This window comes from Arvicola amphibius, chromosome 9, assembly GCF_903992535.2.
Source record: "Arvicola amphibius chromosome 9, mArvAmp1.2, whole genome shotgun sequence".
Taxonomy (NCBI): Eukaryota; Metazoa; Chordata; class Mammalia; order Rodentia; family Cricetidae; genus Arvicola; species Arvicola amphibius.
In genome coordinates, this window is record NC_052055.2 from 52552361 (window position 1) to 52573650 (window position 21290).

Sequence of the window (21290 nt, forward strand, 5' to 3'; positions counted from 1 at the left end):
CATCCAGAACAACCTCAAAGCTGCTAGCTGAGATGGTCCAGCTTCACAAACTATCTAGTCAAGACTACAAATAATCTCCACACTTACCCATCTCACAGAGACTGTACAACAAATGATACTGTTAGCTTCCCCAGGAATTAATCATTATCCCATTTTTTTCCCTCAGGGTTCCCGAAAGATGTCATTGTCCCCAAACAACAGACAGCAGCGTAGAGAACAGATGGCCGCATTCACAAGAGGTGGGGTGTGTGGTTTTTGGTCATTCAGTGGGTTATGGATGTTTGTTAACATTTAGGGGGGTTGGTTACAAGTTGTTATTGGTAATGGTCAGAGAAAAACTAAACAAAGGACATTAGATTCAGGGATCTCATTCTGAAAGAAAAAGGGGGATGGGTAGATTGAGTCTACTTTTGAACAACCACTATTTTAAAATACTTTACAATGGTATTGATTTTTATATATTGATACAAATTTAAGGTTATTTTGTTATACTGTATAAATGTTTCTAATTTTGCTTAAGGTATTGTATTTTATTGCAACTCATTTTAAAAATATAATATATACTTAAGAAATGCAGGTCAACAATTACTCATTTATAATAATCAAACTTGTAGTTATGTATGTTTTCAAGGTTTGTTTTTCCTTTTTTTTTTTTTTGGTTTTTCAAGACAGGGTTTCTCTGCAGCTTTTTTAGAGCCTGGCCTGGAACTAGCTCTTGTAGACCAGGCTGGCCTCGAACTCACAGAGATCCGCCTGCCTCTGCCTCCCGAGTGCTGGGATTAAAGGCGTGCGCCACCACCGCCCGGCTGTATGTTTTCAAGGTTAAACACAATATATTTTAGACATATAGACAATCTCCAAACACTTCAGAGACCTACAGAATTTAGGATGTTCAATAACCTAAGGCTTCCCTTTACAGTGAGACATGTCTGCTCCTAGCGGCACCAATTTACTTCAATAAAAAGATGATGGGTATTGAAGAACCTCCATTTGGCATTTCTTGCCTAAAGGTAGACATTTGGGAAAGAAACTACTCTTGCTTTATCTGCTAACAATATGCTGTCCAAATTGGATAAGCAAGACACAAAAAAAGCTTCCGTCAAACTTTGCCAAGACAAGGTAAGACAGTCCTTCACAGAAATTCCTACTTCACAGAAAAGCCTTTCAGATATTCTAGGCCCATAAGCCTAAAATGGATGCCCCAATATTACAGAAGAACCTGGGGTGACTGTCCAGGCACCCACATGTCTTTGTAATTTCTTATCTTTGGAAGTTGCTTGCTCTTTGCTTCCTGTTTAATCAGGTAATATTATATCCTTCTCAGGTCTTTGATTGGGTTAAAAACTAGATAGCTATAGTTACAGTTTTCCTTGTTACAAAATTTAAAAAAAAATCTCAGAAAAGTGGTATAAAGTTTAGAAGGTTAAGAAACATAAAAGTTTAAGTTGTTTATCTAAAAATGTATTGAGGTTTAAAAGATAGATTTACGATGGTAACACAAGTTATGATAAAAGATGATTCAGGTATAAAACTTTAAATTCATAAAAATAAGATAGATAATAGGAAATTTTCTCCAGATTTGCTAAATACAAATGGACTAAACATTGTGAGTGTAATGCTTATTTGATAATTGTTCTAATAGTATATAGTTTTACCATGTTAGAGTTAAAACATTTCCTTTTTATTTAGACAAAAAGAGGTAACTGTTGTGGAATATTTGTATGTGTGTGAAAATACATTGCTGTGATTGGTGTAATAAAAAGCTGAATGGTCAACAGTTAAGCAGGAGATATAGGCAGGACTTGGGGAGACAGAGAACTCTGGGAAGAAGAAGGCAACGTCGCCAGAGAATCATGCAGAGATGAAGTAACAAGCCATGTGACAGAACATAGATTAAAACAAATGGGTTAATTTAAGTTATAAGAGCTAGTGGGACAAGTCAAAGCTAAGGCTGAGCATTCATAATTAATAAGAAGTCTCTGTGTCATTATTTGTGAACTGGTGGCCCAAAGAAAAATCCAGCTACAGAGAAATGGGGTGATTGCTATGATATGTCACTGCTGATCATGAGGTTGTGAGGCCTCACAATGGGGTTTGTGGTAAATTAGAAAAACTGAAACTTCTGTAAATAAAATCCCTAAAATTCCATAAACAGAGATTAATGACCATCCTGGTAAGAGGTCAGAATTTCACAATGTTGGTGGGAATGGGATCAGGAGAGGCCTGGCTCATGATACTCAAGGGAGGACTGAGGACACTATTGAGAACGGGGATGAAAATCATTCATGATATAGTCTCACAAAGAATCTGGATGAATTCAGCCAAAGTCCTGAGTTAAGCTGAATTTGACACTAAAGGACCAATGTATTTTGTGAAGCAAATCTCTGGCCTGGATAGAATCCGGGCTGCGTCATGGTTATTGCACATATTCAGGTCTACAGAGTGAGAGAGCAACACGTGTGAGAGAAAGCAGTGAAAATATGCAGTTTTGTGGGGAAGGGAACAAAGATAAAGCTGTAGATAAGGTGGTGCTGAGAAAGTAGCTGTGATTGTTAAAGTCATTAGGGCCAGAAGAAGCCTTCGCAGGAAAGAAAGCCTGAACTGAAGGAGCCACAGAAGGGGTTCCCTTTTGCAAAACCAACTAGGGAAGAGTTTTCAGGGACCAGTGCATGAGCTAATCCAACTGTGAACCAAGGTTCAGTCTACATCTCAACCTGGCTACAAGAACTTGGCAGAATGGTCCATATGGTACTGGTTCTACAGGTATGAAAGATTCGGGAGTAAAGGAGTCAAACAGTCATGTGCCAAGGTCCTGAAGGCCACTGAGACCAGGCAAAATATGTCAGGGTTTGAGTCCCTCCTGCACAGAAGCCCTTAGAGACCATGATATGAAGTTATGAAGGTTAAATCTAAGTTGTATTTGAGCCCGAGGACATAAAAGATACCAAGATCATGGAACATCTGCTAATGAAGGTTAAAGGCTTGGGTGAAGCCAATTCAAAAAGAGAGGCTATGTGTCTGCATGTAGCAGGCTGAAGTGATGGGGATACCTAAGCTCTTTGGAGCCCAGATGATTCCACCACAAGCCATAGATGCTGAACATGGAGCTGTAGTATTTGGTGTTTGCCCTGTAGTATTTGGTCTTCTTTGGTCCACTTGCTAATTAGAATGCTTCTTTTACCATAATGTATATTGAAAGTATATAACTTCTAATTTTTCATTTTGAAGGGATACAGAAAAGAGGTTCCTTTGAGTCTCAGAAGAGATTTTGGACTTTTGAACAGTATTGGGAGTGTTAAAGACTGTGTGTAGTTTTGAAGTTCAGGTATATACATTTTGGATCTTGAGATAGCTATGATCCTACTGGACAAGGAGTGAAGTGTTATAGTTTGATTGCAAAATGTCCCCCTATAACTTGTATGTTTGAACACTTGGTCCCAAACTGGAAGTTCGTAGAACCTTTAGGAGAGAGAGACTTGCTGAAGGAAGTGAGTCATTAGGGACAGACTTGGAGGGACTATAGCCCAGCCTCGATTCCTGTCTACTCTCTTCTTCCTAGGTGCAAAACAATATGACCAGTAGTTGTCTCCTGCCTCATTGCCTTCCCTGTTATGGGGACTGTATTCCCTTAAACTGAAAGACAGAAGGAAGCTTTGCTTCCTTAAGTAGATTTTGTGCCAGGTATTTATTTTCCAACAATGAAAACTGTAAACAACACAGTAATTTATACAAGTCTCATACCACGTGACAAGATCAAGACAGTGTCTTCAAGTAGCCTGGCTCCACAATTCATGCCTTAATCTGTCCAATTTGATAAATTCTATAAAATAGTCAAAAGGTATTTCGTATACACCTACTATGAGTCAGGTAGTTTTAGGGACTAAAGATTTAAAAAAATACAGTCGGTAAAAATATAGTAAGTTAGTCTTTAGTGGAGTAAACCCCTAGTAGGGCTCAAGGAACTTGGTAGAAAAAGAGAGCAGAAAGATCATAAGAGCCAGAGGATCAGGATGACTGCTGAGAAATACTTGTTTTAGACAGGATAGGGAGGCCACACATTGCAACAAATGATCCCCTAAACAAGACCTGCATAAAGAAAACACCGAGAGACTTGTCAGGATGAATTCAGGGAAATCTTACAAGGCCCTAGCACTAGATGAAGAGTGATGGACGATCAATGAGAGAGGGAGAAACAGTTCCCTCCGGGGAGGAGCCTAAACACATGTACATACAGGCAACATTAAATTGACTCAGTAGGAGATACATATCTAATAATATAACAATTGTTCTTGTCACATATATATGTAGTAAGAATAAAGAAGAGGAGGTCATGAATTTGAGACAAAGAGGGGGAGTCATGCAATGAGCTAGAGGAAACAGTGGGGTGTTATGTCAATACAGTGTTCCCATAGGAAACTTTCAAGAAGTAAAAATGTTAAGTAGCAAAACCTGAAAGAATACAGTAAATCCTCCATCCCCACCCCAGAATGGAGAAGAGGCTAATATAATACAAGCATAGAGAACAGCAGGTGAGGAGTAAAGAGAAATTCCAGGTAGAGACAGACAGACTGAAGCTGGAAGGACGATAAGGTACCCATAGTTAATCAGGCTGCAGCATCTCAAAAAGGAAGTTAAAAGCTTGAGGATCTGGGAAAGAGCTCAAAGGTTCAAGAGACAGAGAATCGAGGCTGATGCTGTGCTAATAGAGTTAGGAACTGGAGATGGTTTGGAGAGGCCAGCTCACTCCTCGTCACTGCCCAGAATACACAAATATACCTTCACATACATTCGAAAGCTTACATGCCCTACAGAGCAAAGTGCATCTCTGTGATGAACAACCCATCAGTGAATTACTGAGCCATAGACACTGTGACAAGTATAGTTTTGGTGACACTTTATTTCAACCTCTTAACTCTAGCTATCCTAAAAATCATTCAGGAGCAACTTGAAAAACTGTTCTAAATTCCATTGTAAATGTTAATTGAATATTCTGAGCCATCGTTTTAATGCAGTAATCATAGATGTCATTGAAATGATCACAGCAATTGTAAGCACGAAGCCCTCTTTACTGTAATTATGATCAGGTCACTGTGACTCCGTCAGCTTCTTCACTCCCATCTTTCCATCATCTAAGACACTGCCAGGAGCAGCAGGCACTGCGTGGCCACAGGGATGAACTTGTGACCATCCTGTGTTGCCCTGTAATGATTTGCTCACCTCTTTACTGAACGCTCATGAATAATGGTAAGTGTGGGGACTTCTCTGACTTATCTTCACATAGTTTTCTTTTATGGAACAAGTCCAATGTTTAGGTTCCCTTGGGTACTGTGCTAATACAACAAACAACACTTTTAATGACCTAAAAATTAGGGGCTACAGATACGGCTCAATAATGAAATACATGCTTAGCCTACATAAGGACAGGAGTTCAATACCCAACATAGGTAAAGTAAAAATACGTGAAACTCACTTAATTTTGCTGACTACAAAACACTGAGATTATGACATCTTAAGAAAAGACAAAGCTTTAAATTTTTTTCATTCATTGAACACTTTTTATGGCCTCTTGCAATTTTATTAACAAACTCTACCAATAGGAATTTTGAGTCTACCCATAAATCACTTAGTTTTCATTATACATCCAGACTCTAGCATTTCCAACCTTCCCAGAAAACTAATTCTGTCCGTACTATAAGAGGCAACAAAGAAATTGTTTTTGAAATCTGAGCACACGGGTCCACGGAAAATCCTTTTCTGCCTTTTAAAAAAAGTCTGCTGAGGAGGAGAAATATGATAGTATCTTGGGGGAAAGATGCAAATAGACATGAGCTATCCTCTGCTTAGCTAAAACACACCTATGACACCGCTGTGGACGGCATGCTGTTCCCAGGAAATTTTTGCTTTTTGCTTTTCTCTTGATCAAAACTGACACAAGGAACTTCTATTTCAATGTTTCAATAAAGTTCACAGGGTCTGGCCTGTGCTCCCACAGAAGAAGAAACAGTTCTGTCACAGTCCCCTCAGCTGTAGCTGGACTAGACTAGCTCACCAGGAACAGCACCCTGCCATGGGTAGGGTTTCCTCAGAATCTATGTATTTAAAATACCAAGCTCCAAATCTCTGTAGATAATTTATTTTCGAAACTGATTCCCCTTTTTATTTATCAATGAGCAATTGTCACTTCCACTAATTTTTCTTCATCTCATCCCTATGGAAGGGACCTCCTGCTCAAATTATAAAAATTATTAGGATTATGCCAAGAGGTTCCCAGGAAAACTATTAATTCAAATTAAAAAGGAACTTGGAAAGGAATCTGGTAAGGAATTTGAGGACTTGACAAAACAGGTGGTTCATAGAACCACATTTAGCTCATCCATATTTTTAGCACCCTGCCTATCTGCAGATGAATGCTGCGGACTGACTCAGAAGGAAGCAAATGATTGCAGTTTATTTCACTGACGAGCAAACGCTTCAAACCCAGCTTTCACTTGGGCAGGAGTTTCCTGGTTACTTAGAATAGTGACCAACTATTTTCCAATTTATTTAGTGATCATAAAACTGGCTTCAATTTGTTCCACTGAACATAATTTTTATGTGCTTAGAGAATTTTGTGCAATTGTACTCCCAGAATGCTATCTCAGTACTGTGGTATTCATTCACACAGGTTTCAATATACATGGCCAACACACATACTGTTACTACAACCAATAATGAGCCTTTGGATTTCATAAAGAGCAAAAACAAACACCGAAGACAAACCCACTGAATTCTTTTCCCAGAATATGCGCAGTTCACCACGCTAAGCCTGGCCACTGGAGAACAACGCTGGAAAATATGGAGTTGCTGAATAAAAAAGTTTTTCAATCTCTAATCACAAAGTCTATAGTGATTTTCTATAAGAACTCACAGGCATGAGTCATGATTTGGCACTTATGGAAACTTAGCCAAGTTATCTCAGATCTCTCACTCAGTTCTGTTATCTGTAATAAAGTCATAAATAGTTTTACTCACCCACTTTCACAAGAAAATTTGTGTGTGTTCAAATGATATTCATATATAAAAGTTCAGTGGTTACTACGAAATAGAAAATGCTTAAGGCAGAACAAAACTATTTTGCTAAAACACCAATGCTCTAGACACTCTTCTACCATGAGCAAAGTGTAAATGCTGTAAACCGGAAGACCACAAGCTAACCTCAGAGAGTCTTCGTAATCTGCTGGATTAAATGCTGGACACCCACATATAGAAATACACTGCATAAGTGGGTGAATCACTGATGAGGAAGACATAAGAACTGACTCCAGAAGCATAGAGCAGAAATTCAGTGATGTACGGTTCCTTAAAGGTGAGCCCCCTCTCCTCCGCCAACATTCGTTACCTTCCCCCTTCTGTGTTCCAGCTCCAGATTTCTAATGTAAGCGAGACGGGAGGTGATGAACAGGAAATTCATGGCTGGTAACCCTACACCAAGACCTACTCCATCAGATTCTCGGGTAGAGCCAATCTACCCAAGAAGCAAATGGCTCAATCTGTGTGTCCCAGAAAACATAGAAAAGAGAAATTCTATAACTTGTCTCTCTTTTTAAGGCAATACGGGGTCTAAAAAACCATCAAGATAAAAGTCACATTCTTGTAGGTCTATGACAGACCTACAACCTCTTTCAATATCACCCTAAAATGCTGCTGAAAATATAAAACCTAAAATCGTCACAATAATGAGAAATTAAATATGAAAGTATTAAGAGCTGTTTTATAAAGATATGACAAAATATATTTGTGATATATTGTCAAACTATTATAAAACAGTATTATTTTAAAATAAAAAACACAGATATCTACATGTTTCCTGGATTATATTTTGCTTGTTTACTTTGACATGTGATCCTCTTCAATTATCAAGGCAAATCTACCTGATTTTCTCACCTGTTGTATCCCCCCATTGTTCTTTACCTAAAGACTATATTACACATTGCCATTCTCTCCCAACTATTTAATAGAGCTGAAGGTCAGGATCCAACATGTTATAGATTCTTGGCATTCATGAATTTAACGTAAGTGTGTTTAAGCTTTGAAAATGGACATAGGAAACAAAGCAATTATCAAAATTTGAATCATCAGAAGTCAAACTAATTTGCAGAAGGCGGTGAGGGAAGTTATTATCAAAGGAACCATGAACCTGAAGTAAAAATGTTCCTGGCTGTTTTCATTGTCAAGTAACCTACAAGAACCTTAAATTTAAGTCAGCTGTCCTAAAACAATTATATACACACACATGCACATGCCTGTGCACACACACACACACACACACATACACACAGTACACCAAGCCAGCATCCTACAATCCACTTTAGATGTGACCACGGAGCCGAAATGACATCCCTTTCAAAGAGCAGACTGGTACCTTCATAACTGATGGTGTTCCTAGAAAAAGGAAGCCCTCTCGCTGCCAGCATAGCGCTCCTACAGTTCTTCTACAGAAGGGAAGATGAGCAACTGCAGATCAGCAACTACCAAGAAGAGAGACATACTCTCTTCTTGGGGGTGCGGAAGTTAAGGCTGGGGTAACAACCACATAGTTCACTGTTATACTGCACTTGAGAACATGCAGCTAATTCATGTTGCCCAGCCCAAAGGACCTTAAGGAAGAGACAGTAGACCACGCTGTGACTTTGTACTTTGAGTCGAGAGACAGTGCCCTGTGAACATTTGTTGACAAGATGACTATGACTGATACAATGAAAGAAGAAAGCAACGCAGCATTTGAAGGACAGAAGGGGGACAGCCTGTGGGAGAGTGCTGATCACTGATAGCCATTCCTTGCTTCCTTCTGGAAAACTCTCTGCCAAACATTCTAGTCATTTTGTATCTTGGAAGAGTCAAGAAACATCATCTCACCAATAACATAGGAAGGGCCATGTCTCCTTTGGGCTGAGACAACCAAGAACTAGTTGGCCTGCTCTATGCTTACTATCGAACCAAAGGATTTATCTAGCTCATGAACATACTTTAATTAACATACACAATACCAATACTTAAGTCCCCATCAAAGGGAAGAATTAATCAGAATACCCGTATATTACTTCATCTTTACTCATCTATCCCTGAAAGTTCACGAATATGTTTGTATCCCTTGCTTGAGGACACTTGAAACCATATATTAAGCATTTACGCATATAGTGTTTCTATATGCTGCTGGCGTTGTCAATGCTGAACATAACTAACCAAGAGTTCATTGAGACCTTTTAGTGTTGCATCCTGGGGTGTGTGTGTGTGTGTGTGTGTGTGAGAGAGAGATAGAGAGAGAGAGAGAGAGAGAGAGAGAGAGAGAGAGAGAGAGAGAGAGAGAGAGAGAGAGAGATCATGTGTATGGAGGTCAAAGCACAACCACAGATGCTGTAATATCTCAAGCACCATTCCTTCACCTTGCTTTGGAAACAGGCTCTCCACTGTCCTGGAGCTCACCAAGCCATTGACGTCGGCCTGTCAGCAAGCTCCTGTTTCTGAGTCCTCAACACAGAGCTTCTAAGCACAGGCTAAGCAGGTGCCACCACACCTGGGCTCATTTTCAAAAGCAAACACACAAATAATACTGGTTCTGGGGATCAAACTTACACCCCCACGCTTGTAAAACAAGCATTTTACCAACTGAGCTTCATCACTCACAACCTCCCACCCATATTTTCTAGGTGCTACACTGAGTCAGTCCTTGAATGTGACAGAGGTAGAAAGGAAGATACATTTAGACAAAGGGTAGGATTCTTCTCCCAGCCACCTATGTCTCAAATGAAGTGTCTTGAACCATCCAACAAGCCAAATGAACCCACCCCAAATCCTTGTACTTTTTATTTGTTTCAAGTTTACACAGATTTTCCAAATTCCTCCTTGTTTTCTCTAATACAGGCACTTTCCCTAAACAAATCACATTTTTGACATTTGCTTCTTGAAGAATGTGGACAAATGCACACTAGCATAATTAAAGTCACAGGAAATGCTTCCTCATCGTTGGAATGTTTGAGTAACTACAAGACTAATAAGTTTTCCCTTAAAATATAGATATGTAAATATGTATATGTATGTGTATGTATGTATGTATTATGTATGTATGTATAGTGAGGGATTGGCTGGATGGCACAGCCGCTAAAGGTACCTGCTACCAAGCTTGAAGACATGAGTTTGACTCCCCCAGAATTCACATGATGGAAGGAGAGAATCAACAACTACAAGTTGTCATCATAAGTGAATAGATAAAAATGCAGCTATAGATTGGCACATAGGATTGTAGAGGTGCTGTAAGGAGGAAGCTCAGAAAATGATAAAGACTAATTTATTTTTAGGGTAGATTCAAACCAGTGCTGCTACTTATCGACAGTTTCTGTCCTTGACTACTGTTAGAAGTTAACAGAAGCAACTCAACAATGAGTCTTCACTGGGGAGCTGTCAGACTGGATCTTTGTTCCTAGGAAAAACCCCAACATAATCCACATGGCCACATCAGTTACTCTAGCAGAATACGGTACCAGCCAAGCACACCATCCAGTTTTATAAAATCTGGAAACCATTTCCTTCAACCAACAAGACTTCACTGCTTCTAGCACTATCAAGAAATGGTGAAGCTAACATCCAGGTGGACAGGTTTGTCCCTCAGAGTCTCTGGAAGAATGGAATCCACTAGGCAATGTGAGAAAAGCGTCAATCAGCGCAACAAGGAATGTTGTATTTGTGTACACTATGTGTTACATCCTGTCACGCAATGCTAATAACAATATTCCAGCTTACTTAATGCAGACCCTAGATCATTTAACCCCGTGAGACCACAAAGAGTATCACTAAGCAAAATAAGTTTAGGACTAAATATGGGTGTTAATAGCCTGATAATTGTAATTCTGGAGCAGTCTATCAATGGATTAATAAGCTTTATAAGCCTTATCACACTACTAATAAATACTTTATAATATGCTCTATCTTCCTATTAACTATATAGTTTGGAAACACATAAATCGTTACCCTAAAATCTTTGAATCTTTAAGATTAACATTTATGGGAAATAAAAATCATAACATTGGAAGAGAAAGATATAAATGTCTATATATAAATACATAGATATTCTTATATTCAGAAAAACTCCTGGCAATATCTTTATTGCCTTCTGGTTTTACTCCCTTCTAGTTCTTAGGTTCAAAACATTTAGGAATAAAATTTAAAAAAAAAAATCATCCAGGCTCAGTAATATTGCAAAAGGGAAAAAACATGTAAACACAAAGACTTGCAAAAGTTTTAAAAATTAATGATCCAAAAATTGAAAGAAAATGCATTAAGTCATATCTTAGGTTAGCTGAGCACTAATGAACTAAATGAAGTCAATAAAACTTCTGGGGTATCAATCTGAACAAATGGCCATAGAGAGAGAATTTTTCATGGTATTAATTTGATTTTCCAGATCAACTAAGCGTTATGTTTAAGTCTTTAAATAATAGAGTGATTTTCCATGAAGTATAAATGTTTGTTTATTATTGGTGCTTCTGCTGTGTTGTTGATGTAAACAGGAAGGAAATTACTGGAAACATTTTAGCTTGAAGAGAGCAAAAAGACTTTCCAAAGTGACTTAGTAATTGTTTTAGGGTTTTAATGCTGTGATAAACACCATAACCAGAGCAACCTGGGGAAGGAAGGGTTTATTTCATCTTACAGCTTGTAGTAACCCATGGAAGTACATCATCCATGGAAGTCAGGGCAGGAACTCAAGGCAAGAACCTAGAAGCAGGAACTGATGCAGAAACCATAGAGGAACACTACTCCCTTGCTTGCTTGTGGCTTCCTCAGCCTGCTTTCTTATAACATCCAGGACCACAAGCCCAGCGATGGTACCACCAGCAATAGGCTGGGCCCTCCCACATCAATTACTAATTACAAAAATACACCACAGTTTCCCTCAGGGCAATCAGGTAGGAGTCTTTTCTCAACTGGGGTTCTGTCATCCAAAATGATGTAAACCTGTGTCAGGTTTACTTGATATAAACACTAGCCAGCTCTGTAATTAACAGTGCTCAAACCCTAGACGTTTTAAATCTTGAAAGTAAGTATTATTACATTTTGTCTGGAAAGAACTACTACCAATGTTTGACTCAAATAATAAACAGATGATTTTGTGGAACTATCTGAACACCTTCCACAAAGTATGGTCTATTTATTTATTTTTCTTTTTTGCTTGTTTTTTTCAGACCGGGCTTCTCTGTGGTTTCTCTGTGTAGCCTCGACCTCACGAGATCCACCTGCCTCTGCCTCCACAGTGATGGGATCAAAGGCGTGTGCTGCCTCTGTCCGGCTTTGGTCTATTTGTTTTGGTTAAAGAAAACTTGGGCTCACAAGAAATTTGTAGCTGAGTTCTTTCCTTCAACTGGGGCTGGAACACCAGGGCCAGTGTAGCTGTGTCCATAATAAAATGGGACTGACTCTTCTATCATGTTAGCAATCAGTGACGATTTATCTCATTACACAAAGTAATGATTTACTTTGTAATGTGTAATGATTACACAAAGTAACGATTCAGGCATTCATATGCAAGTATGCACGAATGCATAGCAAACTAGCGTGGTGGTATTTTGCTATTTTGGTTCATTGACTTTCATTTTAATAATATATGTGACATTGCATATTTAAAATGAGTATACTGGCAAGAGATTCTGGGTATATGTAGACTTAAGTCCGTCATGGGAAAAAGCAATAAGAATCTTTGTTTTCAAGGGAAAAAATCAAATGAAACATGAGTGGTGCTTTATTTCATTTTCTCTCTCTTCTTTTTCTTTTCTTTTCTTTTTTTATTTTCGAGACAGGGTTTCTCTGTAGCTTTGGAGCCTGTCCTGGAACTAGCTCTTGTAGACCAGGCTGGTCTCGAACTCACAGAGATCAGCCTGCCTCTGCTTCCCGAGTGCTGGGATTAAAGGCGTGCGCCACCACCGCCCGACAATCTCTTCATTAGGATTTTAGACTCCCTCTCTTCTACTCTTGTCGTTTCTAGTTCTCCCATACTAGCAATTATGTTGTGGATATTTTCTATCTTTCCAGGACCAGTCGTCATCTTCCTTTTCCCTCCCATGTGCCTGTTAGTGGATGTCCCCATACCAGAAACTGAACAAACTTCTTTCTAAATCTTTTCAGCCTCGGGAGCCTCTTTAAATCGCGTACAGTCAATATTTTCTCCTCCCCGCACTCTAATTCTCTATTCTTCGACTACATTTATGAAATGTGGGGTATTCGGCGTCAACAGCTGCCCAGCACTAAGGCACCAGAGTGGAAGAAATTGCCCTGAGAGTGTAGAAGCAGAATCCAAGAGTACACTCCTGATCGCCACTGGAGCATGTGACAAGTCGATAAAAAATGCTCTCTCATCCTCTGGCCTGGGTTCCTCTCCTGGTCCCTCTGAGTTTCTCAGAGAAACTTACTAGGAACCACCGTGCCCCACCCCCAAAGCAACCAGGGACGGGATCACTAGAAAACGCCAAGGGAGGCACAATCAGGCTTACCAGTCCCCCACAGAGACTGAAGACCGCAGTGTGGTCCTCTCGCGCGTTGACCTGGCCACGGTAGAAGCAGTGGCGCAGGTCTGGGGGCTCCGCGCTGCCCCCGCCTGTCCTAGGCGCCGGGGTCCCCAAGTGCACCTCAGTATAGCCTGCAGCCAGGAAGGCCGAGTCAGCGCTCAGGTTCAGGTGGAAGAGCTGCCCGTAGGCACGGATGCGGTAGTGGGTCCTGAGGGGAGTGGGTTCGGGAGCCCCGGAGCTCCGTTTCTTCCTGCTGAAGTGCCGGTTCTGGGGAAACACGTCTCCGAACTCATTGACCCGCGCGGGGGTCACCACTTCATAGGAGGCCAGAGTCTTCACCAAGGATTCTACAACACATAGAGCAATGTCTATGAAGCCCGACGCTGTCCAAACCACAAACTCTGGAACCAAGCATCCCGACTAAAGGTACCCAATTTTGGTCCGTCCCAGGGACACGATAGATGCACACGCACGCACATGGACACTGTGACCATGTTCTGCTTTTCCACAGCTCCTATGTGCTCCACACAGACTCTGCCACCCACCACCCTGCGCAGCCACCTCCTTGTCAGCCCCTCGTCTCTTCCCTGCCGCCAACGATCCGTGTCCTCCTAGCGTACGCTGCCCCGTGTCCCCACGCGTGCCCGCCGCATGGCCAGGGGAGCTTGTCCCTAGTGCACGCGATTCCACGACACCCAGACACCCAGTGAAGTCCTCGGAGATGCTCGGAGCTGGCCGGCCTGGGGGTCTCCGCGAGTCCGCACCACCCACTCGCACCCCGCCCTGCGCGCTGCGGGCATCGCCCACGGCGACCTTACCCTGTCGTGGGTGGAAACGAACTTCCCAAGACCCAGTGAGAAGGAGCGAGATCGGGCAAAGCAGCCCGGTCAGCCACTTGGCCACCCGCATGGCTGCACGTTTCGGGGAGGGGGGTGGGATCCGGACAGGGAGGCCGCCCGGGCCGCCCGCTCCCCGCGCTCTGCTGCCCTCCTCCGCGCTCTCGCTATTTGCCGCGGCGCCTCAGCAGCCTCCTGAGCCACCCGGGCGGCAGTCCGACCCGCCTCGCCCCGCCACCGGTCCCCGCTGCCGGTGCCGCAGCCTCATAGCTCGCAGCCCGCCTGGCTCTAGCAGGCCCGCGCGCCACCCTGGGAAGCGCTCACCGCCCGGCCCAGCAGGAACCGAGCCAAAGTAGCGGGGCGCGCGGGGCGGCGGAGAGCCCGCCCCCCTTGCCGAGCCGGCCAATCAGCGGGAGGCGCGGCGGCTCGGCCTCCCGCGCAGCCCCAGCCGGGCGCAGCCCCGCCCGCCAGCGCGCGCACCGCGACCTCCCTGGCTGCAGCTCGAGGTCCCAAGGGCCCCCAAGACCCCACGCAAGTTGACAGGTGATAGGGGACTGGAGTTAGTTCCTGCAGCGAAATGTCAAGTGTCAGAAAGTGACCTCTGCTACTCACCCCGAGAAGTTCTTTTAGGCTTCTTCACGCAAAATTGCCAACCCTGGATGGATGCTACCAAAGTGGCTTCTGGCCAGGCTCATTTTTAAGGGACCCTGTGAGAAGGGAGAGTCTGGGACTTGGGGGTTACTGATCTAGAAGACTTGTGAATGACTGCATCAATCGCTTGACAAAAGTACAAGGGGGGCATTGGAGTCTTCACAGCTCCAGCAGCCGCAGCGATTCGTGTTGCCCCGCTAAATGTTTGGGGCTAAAATTTGCACGAAGAACTCTCTCCCCCAAAACTTACATAAATGTCAAGATCCACAAAACATCTGCCCGTTCCTGGCGTCTGTCTCTCCACAGTGTGACTAAAGCCCTCCTTCGCTGTTACCCTCTTCAACAATAGCTGTAGCTCGGACTCCATCTGTGTGGCCGGGTGCTGTCGAACTCCACCAACTTTAGCAGGGAGAGAAAACAGCCTCTTTTCAACACTACACCTCTTGTCCTGGGTTCACCTGTTTGATTCGCAGGCTCTGCAACCACTTCTCTTTACCAGAACGAAGACAAAAGGAGAGGGAGTCGACAGCCTGGCTTGAAATCCAACCAAGGCCATTAAACAGAGAAGGTAAATCTTCCGGGATACAATGGATGAATGCACTTCAGTTTCGTTTGTAGCCACTGTTGCACTCTGGGCTCTTGGCCATGGAAATTGCCTTCAGACGCCATGCCCCTTCCTTTCAGATCATCGGAGTCATCAGTCTGTTGCCAGCAGCCAATGTGGAAGAACAGTTTGAGGGAGGGAGAGTTTAAACTTGTACTTGTCGGTGAAATGGCCAGCTGACCGATGGTGTAATTGATCTTCAGGCCTTCTTCTTCTTATCCCCTTCTTCACAAGTGCCATTTCATCTACCAGAGAATTACAGAGTTCTGGTAGGTTTCCCCCAAAGTCAGAATGTGGTGTTCTTAAAGAGAATAATAATGGACTTTACCCACACCTGTGAATTTAACCCTTACCTTTCCCGTAATACAGTTTGGGCACTATAATAAGCATGCAGCTCTGAATGCATTTTGGCTTTGGGAGCCCAGGCCTTTCTGCCTACGAAGAACCTAAACCAGAACCAGAAAGTCAGGTAGCTTTAATTGCTACTTGACTGCTGAGAGACACCTCATTTTAATCCCTGAATGTTCAAAGCGGTATTGTAATGAAGTATTTTGTTTTCAACGTATCTAACATTTTGGAAATAATGTGCTAATGGGAAGGTATGGGGGGGATGTGTGTCCTGTGTCGCTATGTTTAAACATGTTTCAATTAGTTCTTTGAAAATGACATACAATGTACCCCCTCCCCCCCCCCCGCTCCTCCCTCTAACTTTAGATCCACCCCCAACTTGCTCATGCTCTCACAACTTTGTTCTCTATTATTTTAATAACATCCTAAGGAGCACAGTTTGCGCTGTCTATGTTCTCATGGGTATGGGACCACCCAAAGGAGTGTGGCTAACCTATGGTGAAACTCACCCTTGCAGAAAAGTGACTCCTCTTCCCCAGAAAACATAGTCTGTGCGCAGCTGGCGTGTGCGCAATGAACCCCTTTCTACTTTAGGCTAGACCGTCAGCTGGCTTGATCTTAAGACAGGTTTTATGCAGGCGACCATGGCAGCTCTGCAGGTCACCATAGCTGTTGTGTGTCTGAGTGCGTCAGCCCTGACTTGTCTAAGAGACAATTTTCCTTCGGTACTCCCTGCCTGGCTCTTCTTATCTTTCTTCCCACCCTGTCTTAGTGAGCATTTCTATTGCTGGGAAGAGACACCATGACCCCTGCAACTCATAAAGGAAAACATTCCTTTGGAGCTGGTCTACAGTTTCAGAGGTTTAGTCCAGGGTCATCACGGTGCAACATGGTGGCATGCAGGCAGACATGGTGCTGGAGAAAGAGCTGAGAGTTGTACATCTTGACCCCAGAGGCAGCGGGAAGTGAACCATGAAACACACTGGGTATAGCTTCAGCATATGAGACCTCAAAGCCCACCCTCACAGTGATACACTTCCTCCAAAAAGGTCACATCTCCTAATAAGTGCCTCTCCCTGTGGACCAAGCTTTCAAAAAAGTGAGTCTGTGGGGGCCATGCTTATTCAAGCCACCACACACACCCTTTTCCACAGTGGCCCTGAGCCTTAAGAGTGAGGCGATATAGATTTCCCATTTGTAGTGGAGAATGCCACTAACACTTACTCATGGCACTTGGACCAGTTTCTGCGTTAACCACTATCTGCTATAGAGAGAAGTTTCTCTTTGTAAAATTGGAGGTGTGCACCAGTCCAGCAGTATAGAGCTAAGAGTTTAGAGGCAGTTGACTGTGTTCATTGACCAGAATCATAGTAATAGACTCACCCCTGGCACCTGTGAGCCTCTGTTTGGGACCGGATGTACAGTACTAAGCATGCATTTCCTCTCAAATCTCATCAGAAGGCGGTTCGTTACCTTCATAACATAGGAACCCATGGGCATAGCTTGCCATACCAATTACTGCACTTCGTAGGGTTTGAAACTTGGCCAAATTATTGGTAATAAACAACATTACTTTCTTTGTTTTAAAGAAAATAAGTTGTTTGTTTTCATATAGTATATAGTTACTATAAATGTCTCTTTGAATTCAAATGATTTTTTTATTATATTTGTCTCTTTATGTAACATTCCGGTTGTCTGTCACCTTTCCCGACTGGAAAATATCTCACAAATGAGCTATTCTCAACTGCAATTTAATCTAGCCTTTTTTCTCATATTGATGGTTAGAGGGACCACTTTTGGATTTCCTCTGACATCCCAGGCAGGCCTGACAAACTTTAGAAAAGTAACTTTATTTAATTTACTCATTGCCATGTCATAAGGGACACAAAAATTAGGAAACTCACTTTGGATTATCCACAAAATTAGATTCAGGTTTCTTTGGTTTCAAATATAAGAAGTTAGAAAAAAATTGAACTCTTTATACCAGCTTAAATCTTATATACAATTGAAACCAGCAGTGACTCAGAAAATGGAAGTCATATTTACATCATATATATTTTTGATGGAGGAGAGTTATCTGTCTATGTTTCTTTCATTGGTTAATTAATAAAGAAAACTGCCTTAGCCCTTTAAGAACAGAAAATTAGGTAGGTGGAGTAGACAGAACAGAATTGTGGGAACAAGGAAGTAGAGTTAGAGGGAGACGCTTCAGGGATTCGCCATAGTGAGTCTCCATGCTTCTCCTCTCCGAGATGGACGCAGGTTAAGATCTCTCCTGGTAAGCCACACCTCGTGGTGCTACCCAGATTATTAAATATGGGTTAAAGGAAGATGTGAGAATTAGCCAATAAGAGGCTGAAACTATGGGCCAGGCAGTGTTTTAAAAGAATACAGTTTCCGTGTAATTATTTCGGATAAAGTTAGCCAGTTGCTGGGAACTGGGCGGCAGGACGCAGCCCCGCCGCTTCACACTACAGATTGGCACTCCAACGTGGTCACTAAATCCACTTAAAAACCTTGCCCGCTTGGAAAAAAAAAGTACTGAGACCATGCCAATGGCTCACTGCTCCCTGCCTGCACCTGGGCAGATGGCGGAATCAGGCTTAGGCGAGCGGGACAGCATTTGCGGATTCCTGCCGCCATAGAGAGAGAGGTGTTTTCAAACTGCGCGGTGCTCTGCGCCTCAGATTCGGCTGTGACTTGGATTAAAAGAGTTTCTGTGCTGCACGCTCAGTATCAAAATTAAACTGCTGAGTGCAGCTCCAATGTGGACTACTGTGTACCTGTAACTGTGTGCAGCTCAGGGACACCAAATGACTGAGGCAGTAGCGGCTTTGGCTCTGCTCCGCCATGCTGAACTGTACTGAGCTCAGGCAGGATCTATCGTAATTACCACAATAACTGCGCAGTTAAGGTTTAGACTTGGCTGGAAACAGGCAGTACCGTATTACCTATAAGTGGCGCAACTTAAGTTTTTAAGAAGTGCTTAACATTTTAAGAAATGCTCCTGGATAGTAAAAAATTACAGATTCACAATAGGACAGATTCAGACATATAAGACCCCCATATGTTGGATGACTGTACGTAGGCTTGAGAGAGAGAAAAAAAATAAATATATAGAGAATAAAGTTAATGCCTTAAAAAAGGGGTAAAGTCTTTAAAGAGACAGAATAAAGTAAAGTGATAGAGTGAAAATAAGCCACGTAAAAATGGAAAATTCACAGAGAGTCTGGATTATGTATTTTGTTGTGTTTTCTTTGATTTTTTTGACTGTAAAGGAGCTAAGTACAGAGAGACATTTCATTATATGGGCTGCCAGGCTAGACCAGAATGGACATCTTAACGGTATGACTTCAGGATTTGGATCTAAGAACATGATGCTTTGGAAAAGAGTTTCTTCTTTTGTTTTCACAGAGGACGAGACTCTGTGGATTGCTTCTATCCCAATATGGTATGATAGACCACGCCCTCCTGAAAGGTTGCTGTGAACATCTTCAAAAAATTACTTCACTCAACTGCCAACTGAGAGGAACCTAGCACACAGGTTACACCATGAAAGACCTAAATAACAGCGCCCCCATTCAGCAGGAAGCAGTTTGGAGAGAAAAACTGCGCCCATTTTCCCAAATATTGTTTATAAATGTTCTTTTACATTTAAAGGGGGAGATGATATAGATATGAATAATTTGCATTGGTATAGATTTTAAGGACAATTTGTTATATGTATATGTATTTCTGATCTTGATTAAGCTATTTTGATTGTGTAGTTCATTTTAACAACTGTAATGTATAATTAGGAAATATAGGTTGTTAATGGATAATCATTGATAATAGTTAAGCTTGTAGTCATGTTATTAGATTTTCTAGATATGTAGAGATATATTTCAGTTAGATAGACATTCTTCATATCTTTCAAAGACTGCAGAATATGGCATTTAATGTTTTAATAACTTAGGGTTTTTCATGACAATGAGACACATCTGCTCCTGGCAGCACCAATCTACTTCAAGAGGAAGATGGGCATCGAAGAGGCTACTTATGGAGTTTGTTAGCCATTTGGGCAAGAAACTGCTCTTGCTTGGACTGTTCCATAAACTGGACACAAAGAACCCGCAGAGAGAGGACTGCTGAACTTGCCTAAAGGTGAGATGGTCTTTCGGGATTCCTGATTCATGAAAGAGTCTGCGAGACGTTCTGCAGGACACAGCAGAAAGTGACTGAACTGTCTTTGGAATTTTTCTGCTTCATGGAAATGTCTGCTGGATACTGTGGGCCTGAAGCCCGAAGATGGATGCCCCAACGGTACAGAGGAACTTTGGGTGACTGTCCAGGCAGCGAGTTGTCTCTGTCATTTCTAGAGTTTTATAAGTTACTTACTTCTTGTTTACTTAGGTAGTCTTATATCCTTCTGGAGTCTTTGATGGAGTTGAAGAATGGTTCAATAGTTATAGTTTTCCTTAGTTATGATAAAAGATAAAATAGATTTAAATATTGTAACTGTAATACTTGCTTGATAACTGTTTTGTTATATGTAATTTTGCTATGTTAAAGTTGAAGCCTTTCTTTTTTGTTTAAACAGAAAAAGGGGAATTGATGGAGGAGAGTTATCTGTCTATGTTTCTTTCATTGGTTAATTAATAAAGAAAACTGCCTTAGCCCTTTAAGAACAGAAAATTAGGTAGGTGGAGTAGACAGAACAGAATTGTGGGAACAAGGAAGTAGAGTTAGAGGGAGACGCTTCAGGGATTCGCCATAGTGAGTCTCCATGCTTCTCCTCTCCGAGATGGACGCAGGTTAAGATCTCTCCTGGTAAGCCACACCTCGTGGTGCTACCCAGATTATTAAATATGGGTTAAAGGAAGATGTGAGAATTAGCCAATAAGAGGCTGAAACTATGGGCCAGGCAGTGTTTTAAAAGAATACAGTTTCCGTGTAATTATTTCGGGTGTAAAGCTAGCCGGCGGCCGGGTGGCGGGTGGCGGGTGGTAGCCCGCCGCTTCACACTACATATTTTATTTGTAAAATTTACTTATTTTGAAAGCTTTACTTCTGTAAAGTTAAATAATATACCAAAAGAAATAATTTTGTTACAATTTTTAGAATATTTTACCGTGTCATATTTAGTATAATTGTTGAAGTTGTGATCTTTATTTTCTTCTTTCTTTCTTTTCGGTGATGGGAAATTCAACACAGGGTTTCTCACATGCTAGTAAGCACTGTCACATTAAACTACTTTCCATCCCTTCATTTTTCTTAATAATTTTAAGAAATTATCATTATTTCCAAGTATACAGAGAAAAAAATCAAGTTTCTGTG

The 21290-nt window shown here is 41.9% G+C and overlaps 1 protein-coding gene across 1 annotated transcript in view; it reads right to left on the bottom strand.

The window, feature by feature from the left end:
* Adamts20 (ADAM metallopeptidase with thrombospondin type 1 motif 20) overlaps positions 1-14444 on the bottom strand; it is a 121122-nt gene extending 106678 nt beyond the window's left edge. Inside the window, exons 1-2 of the mRNA XM_038342994.1 lie at positions 14354-14444; positions 13521-13882 (exon numbers count right to left, since the gene is read on the bottom strand). Coding sequence (XP_038198922.1) covers positions 13521-13882; positions 14354-14444 — 453 coding nt within the window. The remainder of the gene's footprint in view (positions 1-13520; positions 13883-14353) is intronic.
* Positions 14445-21290: the final 6846 nt, after the last annotated feature.